The sequence below is a fragment of the Thermobia domestica genome, chromosome 16 (genome assembly GCF_964235325.1).
Source record: "Thermobia domestica chromosome 16, izTheDome1.hap1.1, whole genome shotgun sequence".
NCBI lineage: Eukaryota > Metazoa > Arthropoda > Insecta > Zygentoma > Lepismatidae > Thermobia > Thermobia domestica.
Window position 1 is genome coordinate 141,669,981 of NC_137469.1, and position 19,626 is coordinate 141,689,606.

The window sequence follows — 19,626 nt, forward strand, 5'->3', positions numbered from 1 at the left end:
TTGAGTTTTCAAACAGGCCTAACGAGACTACCTGCAAGCTTTGTAACAAATTGTGTGTTAGCTTAAAAGGCCTAGGAATTCACAATAGCAGGTACCATTATGAAATCAATAAAACTAAACAATGCTCGCTTTCACGGAAGTCACAATCATCAATTGATAATGTCGATTACCCAAGAAAGATGTTGATCTTAAATGCAATAAACTTCTAGCAAGATTAAAGTCTTCTACTCCAATGCTACGCAGGGTACCTCGAGGGGCTAGAACTACAGTGGAAGACTCTCTGTGCGAGGTATTGCAACAGATAGCACATACAAACGACTCAGAAGCTTGGATGGATCTCTTCTTTTTTCCTTACGTAACACTGTGCGTTCCATCAAAAGCTGACAAAGTGAATAGTTTAATATCATGGGTTAAACAAAGAGTGCAATGTTGGTCTGATTCTCGCTGCAAAGCCCTTACAAACCATAGTAAAAATCCTTCGAAGCTTGACCACCAGCAAACTTTTAACATCAAGAGTGTCGAGAACAATTTAGTAGACAGTGATGTCCGCAGCGCAGTACAGCTTCTCATCTCAGAAGATACCATAGCTTCTCCGAATGGAACTGTATTAGAAGCATTAAAAGAGAAACATTCGGCTCACAGCCACCCTTTTGAACCTCCCGATCTCATTGAGCCCAGTATTGTAATGCCTAGAGTATCAGCTGACGAGTTTACGAAGGCACTTAAATCCTTTCCCTCCGGATCATCAGGAGGTATGGACAGTCTCCGTCCTTCAATATTAAAGGACCTACTACTATCGCAAGACTGCAAAGATAAAGACCACCTGACTAACGCAATCTGTGATTTTCTCCACCTGATTATTTCGGTGATGTGGCCACGGAAATTAGACCTATTTTCTTTGGAGCATCGCTAATAGCTTTAAGGAAGAAATGTGGCGGCATTCGTCCCATCGCAGTAGGCAATGTCTGGAGGAGATTGTCAGCCAAAATCATTTGCCATAGAATTAGAGAACCTCTAACACATTTTCTATCCCCACACCAACTTGGAGTTTGCGTCCCACATGGAGCAAAAGCAGCAGTCCATGCTGCTCGTATGTACTACTCTTTTTCACACCATCAGGAGAAAGTGTTTCTGAAGATAGACTTTAGAAACGCATTTAACGAGTTGAATCGTGTAAAAAACACTTTTCCGTCAATTTTTTGATACATTCATCAGTGTTACTTGCAACCGAGCAACTTATACTTAGGAGACGAAATAATCCTCTCTCAGCGTGGCGTACAACAAGGCGACCCTCTTGGCCCTGGTTTGTTCGCACTAACTTTACAATCCATCGTTAACAGTATCAATACGGAACTTAACATATGGTATTTAGATGACGGGACTGTAGCAGGAGACAAAGAAACAGTACTAGAGACATTAGAAATGATCCGTAGATGGGCTAAGGAGATCGGATTGCAAATGAATTTCTCCAAATGTGATGTCAGCTTTCCCGGAGTCTCCAATGAGCAGGCTAATAACCTCTTCAAGCTGTTGACGAAGCCGCGCCTGGGATTCAAAGAATTTCGACAGATAACGCCAGTTTACTAGGAGCAGTATTATCTAATGAGGCAAGACGAACAATATTAAGGGACCAAATTTTTAAATTAGAATTCTTTACACATCTTTCCTTGATTTCAGCTCACTCTGCCTTCTACCTACTACTGCCTCATTGTCCATGCCAAGGCTGCTATACTTTCTTCGCTGTGCTCCTTCTTGGCGGGATGCTGATCTTCTGGAATGCTTTGACAACACCTTAAAACCGGTCTAGAATCTATCCTGAATTGGTCACTCAACAATAACTCTTGATTGCAGGCATCCCACCTTGTTAACCACGGAGGTCTCGGCATTCGCCGCGCCATAGACCTGGCTATTTCATCCTTTCTGTCTTCATTCTATGGCGCTAAGCTATTGATCGAGACCATTCTCCAACAAGATCTTAGCCTTGTAACGGATTCAGATGTCAACGACAGCATTTCTAACTATCGTGTCGTGGGATCATATCCCCCTGATCTTGATAAGAGAGGATTACAATCCTCTTGGGACGATCCCATTATAAATCATCACTTTTCTTCTCTACTTCAGTCATCCGATAACCCAAAGACAAGGCAAAACTCCTAGCTACATCATCTCCTGAAGCAGACGCTTGGCTCCATGCTATCCCATCACCTTCTTTAGGACTGCATCTTCCCAATGACAGTTTTCGAATTGCCAGTGCACTGCGTTTGGGAGCAGATGTGTAGAAGTGTCGTAAACAAGAAGGGCCTTCACGGACTGTCCTGTGCCAACAGTGCGGGCAGACTTTCACGCCACTCCAGTGTGTACGACATTATCATGATGGCACTAACTTCAGCAGGCGTTCCTTCTATACGCGAACCGTTGGAATGCACTCGTGCAGACGGTAAGAGGCCAGATGGTATGACCCTAATACCGTGGAAGAAAGGAAAAGCACTTCTATGGGATTTTACTTGTTCCGATACCTTCGCCCCATCAAATCTAGATTCTTCTTCAGCACAAGCTGGCAATGTGGCTGATCGCCGTGAAAGAGAAAAACGCAAAATGTACAGCAATTTACTTGACAAATATCATTTTGTCACCATAGCTATCGAATCAGGTAGTTCCTGGGGTTCCGAAGGTCTTAACTTTATAAAAGAAGTCGGACACCGCATTTATTTATCGTCAGGAGACGCTAGAGCAACCTCTTTTCTACTGCAACGCATCAGTATGGCAGTACAAAGAGGGAAAGTTACATCAGTTTTGAGAATTCTACCCTCTGGTGAGGAACTGGAGGAGATCTTTTTTCTGTAATCATCTCGGCGAAAGTTTGAAAGTGTTGTTGTTTTAAAGTTTCTCGACAATTGTTAATCATTTTAAATTAACCTATATATGTTTTTCTTGTAATTACGTTAATTTGCTTATTCTTTTATATATCGCAACAATTGTTCTGCAGGTGGTGTCAATTTCCAATATTATTGTTCTCATAGTCTATGTTTCTACACATATATTGTTAAATTGTCTTGCATTGTTAAATTTGTCTACATGCTTGTGTTGTGTTCCTTTTTCTAGTATAAACAATTCTGCAATCTCTTGAATTTTAATCAAACATTATCAAATATAAGCATTTTGTTAACAAAAGGAAAAGTATAGTTTCAAATTGTTTCTAATATATTATTATACTATGGATTACAGAGTGAGTAAGGTAATAACAATTTCATTTAACTGATCTCCAGAAGTATGCTTTACTTATTCTAGTACAATAATAATGAATAAATTATCAATACAAATGTTGAACACCCTGTATTTGATATTTCATAGTAAGAAATCGTATCTTGGTTATCATTATGAATTATTATTATTACTATTAAAATTATTATTACTCGGTAAAGATAATTCAAGTTTAAAAGTAGTGAACAATTCGAGATCATTTATCGCGATATTAATAATAGTAACATGTGAAATGCGAAGTGTTAGGTTTTTAAACTTGTTCGCAAAAGACAATTTGTAACTCAGTAGTGCTAATCCAAGGAGGTATTACTCGGCGTCATTTGTCAAAGACAGATCGATTCTTGATATCTGAGCCTATAAAAACAGAAGTTCAAAGTAGAATTGGTACACGTGGGTTTTGTCCGCTGTTGGCACACACTAAGAAAAATCCTTCATCCGGACAGCGGTATATTGCACAAATATACGAAATCCTTATATTTGTTACAGAAATCAGTACGGAGCATACGTTATCCATATGCCCTACATGCGTACTGCTCTTAGACGTTACATCATGCCGTTGCGGAATGTCTGACATCTAATAGTCTTCCGTATATTGCATACGTATACGTATGTTATATACGCCAGCTATATGTTATATACGTCTATCTCTATGTGAGATACTGACCACCTATATACAGTTCTTTCGTTTGTACGGAAAGTACGTTTATTCGGAACACTTATACGGAAAGTACATATAAAATATACCGGTACTTTTTGATTTATCCGTTTGGTCTACGTTAAGTCTAAAAACTACAGGTTATGTAACCTGCGTTTCTACGTACACCACATATATTTTTTCTCAGCACACAAATAGTTTCGTGAGTTTATTCTCCTTCTCAGCTATTAACGCCACATTTAACGATTGCTCAGTTAAATATAAATAACATTTTTAAAGTTCCTAAATGTTTCAAGTAGTCATCAGCAAATAGGCCTATAGTGTATGTTACGGTGTCATGTATTACGATCTTTAATATTTATTAACTTAGGCTTAACTTAATATTTTATTGTTAGGAAAATTGAATGGGTGAGTTGAAAAAGGGACATATTCCAAAAACCTCAACTTTCAAACATGGGTGGAAATATGAACACATTCCAGAAATATCTTCGATTTTTCACACATACGTTCCAGTAGACTTCAGTAAAGAGGACGTAAAATTAATGAATGCCTTCCTTGTTCTTCTCAAGCGGTGTAGGTACAAATAAAATGAATATAACCATCCCGGTTTAGCTTGCCTATTTTCTGGAATGTGTACCTTTTTCAACTCACTCGTTCAATTTTTACAAGAGCTGTAAAGAAAGTATCTGCATTTCCTCGGAGATTACATTGTTTGCACTTTTCGTTATAATTCACGTACTAAAACAAAAAATAAATCTGTTTCATAGCTCGCAAATGCAACTATAGACTATCGTATTTTGATTTTTCTTAAATGTGTCAGATAAAAATACCTCAGAACCTTAACAAATTTCATTCAAGAAATTCTTAATTAATAGGGTCTATAAATTAAATTTTATAATGTCCAACTAGTATTATTTAAAGGATTCGGTTTAGAGATTCGATTATAAAACTCCGAGAGATGATTCATTATACTGCATCAAATGAAAGAGAAATGTTTAATAAATGTGGATTGAGAAATGCCTTTCAGAGTTATAAACCGCCAAAAGTGGGAAATTTCACGTATTCAAATGCCCTGACATGATAACTGTGGACATATTGCAAGCGGTTCAAAGGGCTACATAGGAAGCAATATGTACCGTACGACTATTAAGCCAATGCATTAACTGAAACAGCAAGACGGTCAGTGATCTGCAATAGCACAAACTCGACCAATAAGTCTAATATTGTTAGATCTAAAGATTTAAAAAGAAAGTGATTCAAGATTGAACTAGCATAGAATATGTTAGTTTTAGTAAAACTATTGTTATTGTGGATAGAACACTGAACAAACAAACGTTTTATTGTATTATATAAAACTAATAATTTGTGATTCCATATTCAAAAATAAGAAAATAGAGCATTCTTAAGAGTTATAGCCTGCAAATAATTAAAAGTAGACCAGAAATAGCGTGTCGCCCAATTAGAAATTCGATAGCTAGGGCACTTAAAAAATAACCCAATCCGCTACTTCTAATCCAATCTGGTAATGCTGCAGTCAGTCAAACACCATATACATAATAATGGGCCACCCTGTACAATTATTAGTTTTGTCTGTACTGGAGATGTCTAAAACGCGAATATTTAAATGAAGCGCATAATAGTTTTTGCGTAATTCGTTGAACCGCTTACGATAGGTTCCACAGTTTTAAAGCTTGAGGACTCAAAAACACAATATTTCGTATTTTAGACGATTTATAACTCTAAAAAGTGCTTTCGACCTATGCTAATTAAAACCTCTTTCTTTCATTTGGAATAAAAGGTCACTCCCGAAGTTTGGTTATCGAATTTTTAAAGATACTATACATTGCACACACTGGAACCTATATAAGGACTCGGAGGACACAATGACATTGGTAGAGCCCTCACTCCTGGTGCGAAGGGTCAGTGGTGATCATGCGGCTTTGTGGTGGACAATGTCGTGTCCGTGGTTTTTCTCGGGATTCTTCCTTTCCCTTCAACATTTTCATTCCACCAGATCTTCAATAAGTATCCAATTTCAGAAATCATTTCTTTCTTTTACACTAAAAGGCATACCCGTTGGACGTTCCACTAAAGATTCATTAATTTTCTGTATAACGATTTCGCTAGCCGGCCAAAGTTACTTTCGAATGCATCTATCACCATAAACGCTCCCATTTTTTAATTCAAATTCCTAAATATTGACACCAATATTGTTGAATAACATAAAATGATTCTTAAACTAAATAACTAACAATGTAATACAGAAACAAGAATTATGTAATATTATGATCACATAGAGTTAGTATAAGATTTACGGTCACCTTCGGTTATGATTGTACACCGTAACAACTAGAATTGGTCATAACTCGGTTAGATAGTACCGTACTATATATATATGGTATGGCTATACTAAGGATATGGCTAATGCTTGACTGTATTGCTACTGATTATAAACGCAAATTATTTTGTTTAAAGAAAACTTTCTTCTTAACAATGTGTGTAGTGCGGTACTTAAATGAAATAGTGCTAAAAATTGTGTAGCGATTACTTTATACAAATATAATCGCAATAATACAATATAATAATTTCATTTTGTTTAATATTTTCTGAAATTTTCTTTCAGACGTAGTTCCAACAACTCATTTCACGAAACAAGGATCTGTTCAATTAACTCAAGTTTCTAGCAAACTTGCCATAAAGCTGAACAAACAGCTCTTTGGGTTGGATATTCACTTTGATGATAATGATGCAGGTAAGATAGTTTCGTAATGGATTGGTTAGTTGAGAAATCCCAAGTGTGTTACGTCCTGATTGAAGTTTTACTTTTGCAGAAGTTTCCTAAGTTCTACCAGTTAAATGCTGAGATGCTTCCTTTATTGTATAGATACTAATCAAGTTCCTTTCAATATTTATTACCATCTTTCAGTCCTAATATTTCACTGGAAAATAACATCAGCAAATCTATCTAAAACATTTAACCAAATATTCTTTGACTCAGTATTTGTAATTTATGAGACGTTAAATAATAAAGTTTAACCAAGTTCAAGATGTTATGTGCAAGGTGCAAGCTAAATTAGTTTAAATGCTGATAACTTTAGAGAACATATATTTTGTAATATTGATATATGCCATGTATTCGAGTTATCGTAACAAAATAATAAGAGATTTGTATAACTTGAAACGCTAATCATAAGTGGATAATTTCAGGCAACTCAGTGAGCCATACCTCCTAACATTAACTTGATGTTTTATTAGCAAAGTCAAATTTTACCTACAATTATCTAGATCTAGAACTCCATGTAAATATTAGTATTTTACAAAGTTGAAGCTTGCTCAATGTTAGGGCAACATTTAGGCTGTTTAGTCCTAACTTGTTTATTTAAATTGTTTAGTTTTGTTTAAAGATGTTTATTCAATGTAACTTGTTAGCTGTAGAAGAAGAAGAAGCAAGGTGTAGGTGCTTGTTAAAACTGTGTATAGCAGCAGTGTGTGAATGAGCGCGTATATAGCTGCATCATCGTAGTGTTCAATGTGTATTTTATTTTAACTCGGGAATTGTAAGAAATATTAACAATATTATTAAACCGAACTATTACAGAACGAACCAGCGTTTGTGTTATACAGTCCATCATAAAGATTTGGTCCTCCTGACCAGATGTTAATACGTGTTTATGTGTTTTATGTAACCTACATGCTAAGACGTGTGTTAACAAGAAAAAATTAACTGTGTGAGCGACAATAGAAGTTTACAATTCCCGAAAGCGTGTTTTGAAAGGTAAGGTCACTCGTGCTGAAAATTGCATAAACAATATCACGGATATAGTATACGTAAAGCTGCGTCAGTTCCCGAAGAAGCAGGACGCTCATACTTTTAGGGATTATACATTGAGTATCTACGAACTTACCAAGGGGGTAACAAAGCGACTTTTATTTACTTATCGACTGATACGAAAATAAAAGAGAACGTACCTGTCTTCGCCTTTGTTGTTCTTCTTACCTCTTGTTTTTTTTCACGGCGAACGCTCTTCAAATGTTTGAGAGCTCTATGCAGTAGTAGCAGGTCTAGCGTGATTGCTTAGCGGTTTTTGTGGAGAAAACGGAAGGTTGGGGGTTATTCCGTACAGGTTTGCGTCATTGCGTAGAGGTTTTTGTGAGGTGAACGTAACGGGAAGTTGGTTTCTTTCTTGTTTACTTTCACTTACTGGTAATTTGCATTTCCGGGAATTTTCTTGCGGGCCGTATAACGTCCTGCAGTTGTAGGCAGAGGTTACGCCTACGTGCGATGGCATTTTTACATGAACCTGGCAACATTTATAAAAGTGCCGATCGAAAATAGAAGGAGAAGAAAGAAAGCTGGAGTGGTGAAGACGTAGTTTGATGTCAAAAATATTTTATTTTATTGAAGAAAGTTGAGTAAATATTGAAATTGGAATATAGTATACATGAAGCTGCATCAGTTTCCGAAGGAGCAGGACGCTGCAGGAACATGCATTAATGTGGATTGGTAAGTTGTGTTCTGGATGCGTTTTTTTTTAAGGGAAAGGAACGTACAACCACGTGTAAGTAAAGTGCGTGGATCGTGAACCGCGTGTACGATTTTTATCTGTTTGTATATTGGTGCTTTGAAGTCTATTCTACTTAATGAGTGATTCTTTTGTATGGATTGAGTGTTGAATATATATTAAAAACTCATCACTTGGCCGGTAAGCACTTGTATGCTGCTGAGTACGTCATTCTAGGCATTAACTTTTACAGTGCTTTATATTTCTTGATTAAAAATAATATAGCCCTTGTACTTATTATGTGCGCGTTTTCGCTTGGTACTCCTTCCCTTATTTTTATTGCATTCTTGAAATTTGCCCTTGTACTTACGCTGTTTTTCTATATGGTATGCGAAGAATAATAATGTGTCCTTGTACGTAATGTTTGAGTATGTGTGGGGGATTCGAAACACATATCGCATGTCACGTGCACGTGGATGCTTCTTAGTGTTGCACTACGTATAAAAATGATTTTATTTGATGTAGAAGTGGTAATGGAACACATAAGAAACGCAGATCACGGTGTATTCACACTTCATGTTGGAGTGTGAATACAACATGATCTGGGTTTCCTGTGTGTTCTATTACCACTTGCACATGAAATAACATCATTTCCCTACGTTCTCATGTATACTATTACCAATATCACAGAACATGAAAATATTAGTGTAATTCAGGTCTACAAAAAAAAAAAAAAAAAAAGTGAGTGAACTGTCATGTGAAACAAATGAGCTTTTGTTTCTAGCCAGTAACTTGTGTGCCGAAGAAGAAATTTACTTGGTGCAAGAAGAGGAGCTTGCTACTATTGAAGATAGACTTACAAAGCTTAACGTGAAATAAGTGGAAGTGCAGGGTAAATTATCTCACGCTTCTTCTAGTGATGTGAATAATTAAAAAAACACAACAGAAATTCAACTTCCAAAATTACTGTTGCCATGCTTTAGCGGGAACTTAAATGATTGGCTTTCGTTTCGTGATTTGTTTATCGCAGCAGTGCATAATAATGAAAAGTTGACGGGTGCACAAAAACTTCAGTACTTAAAAACTAGTCTGCAAGTTGAAGCAGCAACATTTATTCAATCTATACAAATAACTGACGATAACTATAAAGAAGCTTGGGACCTGTTAAATTTAAGGTACCAAAATAAACGAGAATTAGTTACGTCCATCTTGCGGCGCTTTGTGAGTCAAGGTCAAGTGCAGCAAGAATCAGCTTGGCTCGTTACGTCGGTTGTTGGATACTAGTGTTGAGTGTGTGCGATCGTTATCAGTGTTGGACATAAAAATAAACGAATGGGATCCTTTTCTTATATTTCATATAACAGGGAAACTAGACAGTGAAACAAAAAGGCATTGGGAACTTTCATTGTCCGACAGTGAACTACCAACATTCGACCAATTGGTGAAATTCATAGATCATAGGTGTCGCGCATTAGCAAGTAGCACTTCCAATGCAAAATCAACCCCATCTTGTGAGCCAAACAAGAGTAATAAAAAGATCAACAATAGCGCATCATGCTTCAGCTCAATTTTCGTGTTGCCAGTGCAAAAACAAAAATCACCCTTTGCATAAACTGTGATGGCTTTCTTTCGCTGTCAGTTGACTAACGTCATTCCTTAGTGAAAAACAAAGCATTATGCTTTAATTAACTGTCCAGTTGCAAATCAGCATCGTGTCGTGAGTGTGGCAAACGTCCTCATACTTTACTTCATTTTCCAAATAAACAGAATTCAGGTGTTTCAGTGGGGACTCATTTTTCAAGTGAAACTAATGTGCAACATGCAGTGTTATTACAAACTGCAGTAGTGATGGTGAAGAATTCATATGGTAATTTGCAACCTGTGAGGGCCTTGTTAGATTCAGCCAGTGAAAAAAGCTTTGTGTCAAAAAACTGCTCACAACGGCTCGGTTTACAAAAACAGCCTTTGTATGTACATGTTTCGGGACTGAGTTCCAGTAATGTTGCTCGAGCAAAGGGTGTTGCTAATATCGTGTTTACATCAAGTTATGATGTTAAATCAGAATTTTCTGTAGAAGTGTTAGTATTGCCAAAGGTAACAGGCATGTTTCCAAAACGGTATATTCATAAAAACAAGAAGTGGTTGCATGTTAACACGTTAACATTAGCAGATCCGAATTGTAATGTTCCTGACAGAATTGATCTGTTATTGGGTGCAGATATTTACACTCAGTTGCTATTGGTGGGTGTGTGTAGTGGTGTTAATGGTTCTCCCGTAGCAGTGAATACCAAATTAGGATGGGTATTGTTTGGTTCTATTGGTGACGATGAAGTAGGACGTAAAGAATTCACAGCGTCAACATATCATATCCAGTGCAACAGTGAAAGAATTTTGCAACCGTTTTGGGAGTGGGAAGATATTCCTACACAAAATATAAGGTCATCAGAAGGAAAACAATGTGAAATTTATTTCGAGAAGACCCATCAAAGAGATGAGACAGGTAGGTTTCATGTGCAGTTACCGTTTTGTGACAACAGTGCAAGACTTAGTGAGTCATGTGAAGTGGTAATTAAACGCCTTAAGCAAGTAGAAAGTCGGTTGAAGAAGAGGCGTAAGATGCGTCAATTATATGTAGATTTTATGCATGAGTATGAGGTACTTGGGCATATGGAGATTATTCCAGAAAGTGAAATACTGAAACCAAACAGTGAAGTGTGTTATTTACCTCATCACGTAGTGTTCAAAGATTCCAGTTCTACAACAAAACAGAGTAGTTTTTGATGGTAGTTGTAAAACTTCATCTAATGTGTCATTGAATGATAAGTTACTTGTCGGACCTAGGTTGCAGTGTGGCTTAATTCCATTACTTGTGCGTTTTAGACAACATAATGTTGCATTGACTGCTGATATTGAGAAAATGTATAGACAGGTGAGAATCCAACCAGAACATAGACTTCCAGCGACTTGTGTGGCGTGAAAAACCTAGTTTTCCAATTAAGGATTACGGCTTGTGACGGTAACTTATGGTACAGCTTCAGCACCTTATTTAGCGTTGAAAAGTTTGCAACAATTAGCGACATATGAAGAAGAATCATTTCCCATTGCAGCGGCTGTAGTAATGCAAGACATTTTTGTTGATGACTTGATCAGTGGTTCCAACTCAGTTAGTGAAGCAATTCAGTTACAAGAACAACTCAGTGCATTATTGCAGAAATGAGGTTTTGAACTGAGAAAATGGGCAAAGTGTTCGATCCATTAGGTTTGATTTCTCCAACTACTATTATTGAGAAAATATTATTGCAAGAAACTTGGAAACTAAATTTAGAATGGGACAGTCCAGTACCTCAATGGATTTTGAGGAAATGGAGGAATTACTACTCAGAGCTTTCTTTATTGAAAAACATCAAAATCAACAGGTGTATCAGTGTCACTTAGGCTACGAGAAGAGAGTTAATAGAATTTTGTGATTCTTCCGAAAAGGCCTATTGTAGAGTGGTATATATGAAGTCTGTATCTCAAGACGGCCAAGTGTGTGTGAACATTGTTATGGGAAAAACGAAGGTTGCTCCAATCAAACAAGTGTCTTTGCCACGATTAGAGCTCTGTGGTGTATTGCTATTAGCTAAAATGATGAATCTCATATTAAATTCATTACGTTTGGAAGTGCATGATGTAATTGCCTATTCTGACTCTACTGTTGTGTTATCGTGGCTAAATTCGGATTCAAGCAAATGGAAAGTGTTTGTCGTGAATCGTGTAGCAAAGATTCAAACTCTTTTACCATCTGTGAAGTGGCTCAAAGTGGATTCAAAGAATAATCCAGCAGACTGTGGTTCTCGAGGTTTATTACCTTCTGCTTTACTTGTCACATCACTTATGGTTCTCAGGCCCAGAGTGGCTCAAAAACCCCATTCTCCCAGAGGTAATGAATATACAGTGGATTCAAAGTTAGTCAACCAAGAGGAAAGAAAACACATAGTTTGTATACATGTTCATGTTGATACCTCCATTATTGACAATTGTTCATCGTTGGTTAAACTTGAGCGAATTGTTGCATATTGTAAGCGCTTTATTAATAATTATCGTGTGTCGCAAAGAAATAAACACACAGGTCCACTTACAGTAACAGAACTTTTCCATTTACATATCGTTTCAATTTTTACAGTTCTTTCAAATATTGTACCAATTCATCTTTTGTGTGTATCTTGAACTAGATCGTTCCATAGGCGCAAATCTGTCTTCAATATTGGGGGGGACGGGTAAGACCTTTCCCATATTATATATATATATATATATATATATATATATATATATATATATATATATATATATATATAAGTGATGCTCAAAATATTTATGAAGTTGAAAAACAATGTTGTGGAGGATCATGGTAACAGAATTGTCTTCAGTGGTGTATTTAGGGGCTGTCGGGCTCAAGCTCCCCCCGAAATAAACTTGTTTGTTTTTCGCATTCCACGTACAAAATAATCCTTCTTACCATTTCTAAAAATGTCATTTGACTTTCCACTTTCTTATGTTCTTTGTTCAGAAAATATATTTGTAAAAAAGTTTCATTCCATGTAAGAACTGTCTTCTTCTTTATTTCTTTCGTCCATTCTACTCTTCTGTTTTTTTCCTTGATGTTTCTTTCACTTCGCCAGTCATACTTTATCGACCGTTGTCAATTGTGATTTAAGTCGGCCACCATCAGTAACACCAAAACTAAGAGGAGTTGTTAAGCGAAACTGGTGTTCCACACCAACTTGCGCGGATATCAACATGACGAGACTTTAGTTATAACAAATTAAAAAAATATATATATCGTTTACTTATTTTTAAAATAAGGAAATGTTTGAATTAAAGAAAATCAAAACGGGGGAATAATTAGTCTGGGAAATTAGGTAGGCAAAGAGGATGCTTCCTTTTTCTTGTATGAATAGAATAAAGTGTTAGATTCACTCCTCAATTTTTGTATCATATCATATATATAATTTATCGGTCTGCAATTCTTGCCATTATAACTTCAATTTATGCATAAATTAAAATATATTTTATTTTAAAACTCAGGTGGGCAATTGCCCACTTCCTTCCTTGCATTGGGCATAGCCCCTCGAAACAAAATCCTAAATACGCCATTGGTTGTCCTCAACATTGGGAGGTGGGCAGATTTGTGGCTTATTCTAGGGACGGGAGATGAATCTTACATTACGGTAGATGAATTGGATTTCTTATGTGAACCTGTTGTAGAGTATAGTACATATCAGGCGATGTAGATGAAGTAGTAGTACATATCAGTATTACAAATCACTGCCGTGAACACATTCTGAAATCTGAAAACATGCCTATTTATAATTGGTATGTTTCTAATTAGGCATCCACATAGATACACGTTTAAATTGTTTCATAATAATATAAATAATGACTTCCCCAAAAATATCAAGATAGAATAATAATGATTTATGACGCAACAATACTCTTATTTGAGCAAAATGATGATAATCTCAATAGCATTACAGAAATCGTTATAGAAATCTCAAGCATGTCAAATACTCTTTAGTTAACAGATGAAACCTTAAAATGATGGAGAAAAATATTCCAGCAATTGAATTCTTTTCTTTGCTTACGAAACATCCTCTCTCAAAAGAAAAAATGGGACACGCGTAAATACATAGGAACAAACCTTGGTTCGACCAGGAATGCGTTAAACTAGCAGAGAAGAGAAAACAGGCAAAATTTGAATGAAATAACTACACAAAATTTCGTAGACATCAGGCGGAAAACTTCCAAAACTTTTAGAACAAAGAAACGCGATTTTTTGAAAGCTAAAATTAAGGAACTTGAAGATAATAGTAAAATAAAAACATCCGGGACATTTATAAGGGGATCAGCGAATTTAAGAAAGGCTAGCTACCTCGTGCTTATATATTAAAGAAAGCTGACGGTACAGTTCTCACTGATACGGATAGCATTTTAAATAGATGGAAAGATTTCTTCGACGATTTGCTTAACTTTTGCGTCTGCGTGTGATTTTGCACACGCAGCCAAAACTAATGTGCGTGGAAAAAGGAGATACACTCCGCAGAACCGTATATTCCAGAACCCAACCAAATAGAAGTAGAAATCGCTATAAAGAAATTAAAGAAACACAAATCTCCGGGTGTAGACAAAATTCCGGCTGAGTTAATTTTAGCTAAAGGCGAAAAATTGTGGAACAAGATACGCAAACACATCCTCCTTATCTGGAACAAGGAAGAATTGCCACAAGAGTGGAAAGAATCAATCATTATTCCAATCCACAAGAAAGGCGACAAAACTGACTGTAATAATTATCGAGGCATCTCTCTTCTGTCAACATGCTATAAAATCCTTTCAAACATTCTATTAGCAAGATTGACTACATAGGCAGATGAAATTATTGGGGATTATCAGTGCGGATTTAGACGAAATCGATCAACTATCAATCAGATATTTACCATTCGCCAAATACTCGAAAAGAAGTGGGAATACAATACATCGGTACATCAACTATTTATTGACTTTAGAAAGGCTTACGACTCGGTTAGGAGAGAAACATTGTACAACGTTCTTACAGAATTTGGAATACCGCTAATTAGATTAATGAAGGCATGTTTAAATGAACCCCAAGGTAAAGTCCGGCTAGGAAATATTTTGTCCACGAGCTTTCACGTCGAGATTGGCCTGAAACAAGGAGATGGGTTGTCGCCAATATTATTCAACTTTGTCCTGGAATACGCTATAAGGAAAATCAAAGGTAGTAACCAGGTCCTAGAGTTGAACGGTGTTCACCAGGTTATGGCGTACGCTAATGAAGTAAATTTAATAGAAGATGATAGGAGAACAATAGAAGGAAATGCAGAGATCTTATTAAACGCTTGCAGGGACATGGGTTTAGAAGTAAACGCAGAGAAAACTAAACACATGGAAGTGCGTCGGGACCGTAATACGGCAAATTATGAATGCGTGAAAATTTTAAATAATACTTTTGATAAAGTGGATACTTTCAAATATCTAGGATCAATATTAACAAACGAAAATCATATTCACGAAGAAATTAAATGTTGACTAAAAACAGGGAATTCATGTTATTTTTCAGTTCAAAATCTCTTGTCGTCGCGAATTCTGTCGATGAATTTGAAGCTTAAAATGTATAAAACGATAATCATGCCTGTTGTTCTGTATGGTTTCGAAACATGGTCGCTTACTCTGAGGGAGGAACATAGACTGAAAGTATTTGAGAACAAGCTCCTGAGACGAATATTCGGACCCAAGAGGAACGGGAATGGGGAATGGCGGAAACTTCACGACGAGGAACTACATAAGTTATACGGATTACCAAACATTGTTAGGGTCATCAAGTCTAGGAAGCTTAGGTGTGCAGGTCATGTAGCTAGGATGGAAGAAAGTAGAAACGCTTTCAAAGTCTTGACTGAAAGATAAATCGGAAAACGACCATTAGGAAGACCAAGGCGTAGATGGGAGAACAATATTAACCTCCTGACGCCGAGAGGAAATCGCAACATGAAGCACGAGGAACCTTAACTGCTGTCCAATTGCACACCATAACACGCTTCTGCTACTCTTTGTCTGACGGAAGGAACATTTAAAGCGTGGAAATTACCCTTCAAAAGGTTTCAAAAACTCAGCGAAGCTCGAGATATCCGCAGGAACGAACGGGTAAATGTCGTCATTTTTTGTAGAGCCGGCTCTACGCAGGGTATCAGGAAGTTAAGATGGACCTCGCAGAGATAGGAATACAAAGTAGAAACTGGATGCAGTCAGCTAAGGATAAAAGTCAGTGGAGAGCTTTTGTGAACGCGGCATTGAACATGCGGGTTCCATAGGCCATAGAGTTAGCTTACGAAGCATCAGTAGATGCCTAGGCTGATACTACAAATAGATGAAATGCGCATTTACTGACATTGGATAGGTTCTACTGACATTGGATACTGTGTATATACTCTTCGTATGCTAGGGCCTAGGCGAGATAAGATTTCACATCAGGTTACGTCACGCATAGTCGCACGCCTTCATTTTCATTAAAAGTGGAAAAGCCAAGAGAAACCAACTTCATCTCACTTTCCTTTGTGGCAGTCGGACACAAATCATCACACTTATATGCAAAAAGCAGTTTTCAAATCGAATTATTGGGAGAGCCTCCAGTTCCAATGTTGGGGGTGGGGGGACATGTCTGCCCATTTCTCCGGAATTTGTGCCCGTACCTACAGCTTAGACAACTTTCCAGCATGAGGAGAGGGCCATATCCTCCTCTGGCATTTATTGCAATTTGTGCCCAAGTAGCGGAAGTGGAAGTAATACATATTGATGAGACTACTAAACGCACTACAGCACGAAGTTCAGTTTGAAATACTACAGAATACGATTCTTTTTTTTTTTTAATGGAAAAGCCAAGATAAATCAATTTCATCTTACATTCCTTTGTGGCAGTCGGACACAAATCATCATACTTATCCCAAAAAGCACTTTTCACGTCAGATTATTGGGGGGACAGTCCCCCCAGGTCCAAAATTGGAGGGACAGAAAAGGGACATTTTTGGTTCAATTTGCGTTTTTCTCGAGACACTCGACAAGTTTTTGGAAACGGGGCAATGCTGTTAAAAATGGGACTTGTAGTCACTGTAATAACCAAAAAGAAAAATATTATCATGTGACCTATGCTATGCCACTCACATGTGTGTGGTGCGAGTGGTGTGGTGATATGATAAAGGTGGTTGGGTCGCCTAGAGGTGATAATATTCAATTAATATACAAAGAATTTATTTATTCCGATTTAAAAGTCATGCACCAGACTTCCCTCTGTAGCCGCCACTACCACTGTACCACAATGTTGTAGTATAGAATACCTATGCTGCTCTCAGGGTTTATCCACTTATTCTGAGATGAACAACTCTAGTTATAATATTTGGAAGCTAATAGTAAAGGAGGTAGAGGTGTGGGATTCAAATTTAGAAAAAAGAAAAAAACAATACATCACAGCCTCAGCACAATAATTTAAAGTGGTGCAATAATTTAACCCTCCTTTACATTCATAACTAGAGGACGATTACGGTTCATTTTGGTGCATTCCTTTCCCTAGCCCCAACTGGGAAAGTGTCAGCAGTTCTACGTGTATACGTGCAACCTTTCGACTCCATCCTGAAAGAAATAGCAAGTAAATTTCACAGTTGGGTTTACTCACCGGACTGGAAAGATGAAATCTCCAACACATCTTATGGATGAATATTATTTATTTATCGGCAGAGCACAACACTAATAAGGTATAGTGACACAATAGATCTTGGTGCACCACTTAGATATTATTATTGTAACTTATATATACGCATGAAACCTGTACTCTGTCATTTCATTTCGATCTCGTAAGCTGTAGTGAAAGCATTTCGTGTGATTTTCGTTGCTAATTTTATATTTTGGTATCTGTTGTATATTATACATATGCACATGTCTTAATATATTCCCAAAGATCCAAAAAGGTTCATTTTTATTAAAGTAATATTAGGATCGTATGTTAATATTTCACCTTAAAATCCAGTGTATTTACTGTTAAAATAATTTCGAAATTCGAGCTCGTGAGAACCAGAAATAGATTTATTTAGTTTCTATTATTTTAAAGGGAACATAAAACTCTATCATGGTTCTGTTACGGGTTCGATTCGTATTCTAAGATATCACTGTACAAGTAAACATAGGAATACCGCAAAAAATAATAAAAACATTTTATGGGTGATACAAGAGGATCACGAAGGAAGAATCATCAAGCGCTTGATGTAGATGACAAAAGCTGGAAAAGTTAGAACAGTTTTTTGAGAAAGAAAGGGGAAAAATAAACTAGGTAGAACGAAGAACCAGGGAGGAATATTTTTCACAACATCATGAAAAATACCACGAGCATTGTTAGGAAAGGGAAAACTGATTAAACATTGCAGGAAATTATAATTGATTTAACAAAGTTAGTTGCTACGTCAAAATGGACAAAATAATGGAGGATCCTAGTACAAGAAAGCTTTAAAATTTGCAGTAGATGTGTTGAAAGTGATGGTCGAATACGTATGACTCTGTCTGTTATATCTATTGGATGTTAACTTATAGCTAATTGTATTTGCGTATGTGTAAATTTAAACATTACATTTATGTTCCCTTTCCTTTTCTTCAGAATATTCGCAAAGCAGAACTGAATTCAATGCTATTTTGAAGCAAGATCAGGTACGTGTATTCAAGCATTACTCTTTATATCGTTTGGAGATATGTATAGTAATTAGTTTTCAATAAACATACATTTTAAGTAGAGATACTATTAACTATCACTATCTCATAATTTAGTGTCCTCCCCGTCACCTAAAATGGCCCGATCTTATATCCATTTTCACCAGCTTTCTGTTTGGCAAATTTTGCTACAGAACTGTATCAACTGATCAAAATTTTATTGATGCAAATACCGCTGACATTGATTTACTTCGCGTAAGTAGCTTGTTATTTATTAAAGTTTCTTGTGTTATTCAACATTGAAACAGGAAACTCCTAAACCTTTTGAGAATACGTATTAGAAGTAATCCTTAAAAATGGAAACACAATAGAAGCGAGTATCATGTTTGTTTCAAGGTCAACAATAACATTCCCTTTCTAAACTGGACATTCATAAATACTATACAAATACTATGCTTTCATAAATACTATACAAATATGTTCAATAAACTGAAAATAAGCAGAAAGAAAAAGAGATTCCTGAAATGAGAATTAAATGTAAACTTTATACTGTTGACACATGGTAGAATTTTCCATTGGAATTCGTGGTTTTCCTTTATTCCTGTAAACATCTACATGTTCTGAAAGGTTAGGTTTTTCTATTGGATAATGGTTAATGTTTCCAAGTGTAGAGATACGTTTGTTAATGTTAGGTTATGTAGTTTGTATTACACATCATTCTATGATCCATATCTTATATATAATCGGTAATGACCAACTGCTCTAAACAATAAAGTAAAACGTCAGGTTACTATCATTCATAAATACTTACAAATTTGAAGAATAATTAGTGGGAAATTTATAAGGAAACTCTTACTTCATTACCTGATGGCAGAACTTTCTTTGTCTTTCTGCGATGAGCTTTTGCCAAACATTTTCTGCAGGAATTGTCCAAAAAATTTTTGCATAAGAAACACTTGTGATTGTTAA

At 36.5% G+C, this 19,626-nt stretch overlaps 1 protein-coding gene across 1 annotated transcript in view; it reads left to right on the forward strand.

Annotated features, from left to right (window-relative positions):
- The window catches only part of LOC145673465 (lysosomal alpha-glucosidase-like), a 140,936-nt gene that overhangs the window by 8,945 nt on the left and 112,365 nt on the right, over positions 1-19,626 (forward strand). The window contains exons 3-4 of the mRNA XM_081743186.1: positions 6,540-6,668; positions 18,608-18,657. Of these exons, the coding sequence (XP_081599312.1) occupies positions 6,540-6,668; positions 18,608-18,657 (179 nt within the window). The remainder of the gene's footprint in view (positions 1-6,539; positions 6,669-18,607; positions 18,658-19,626) is intronic.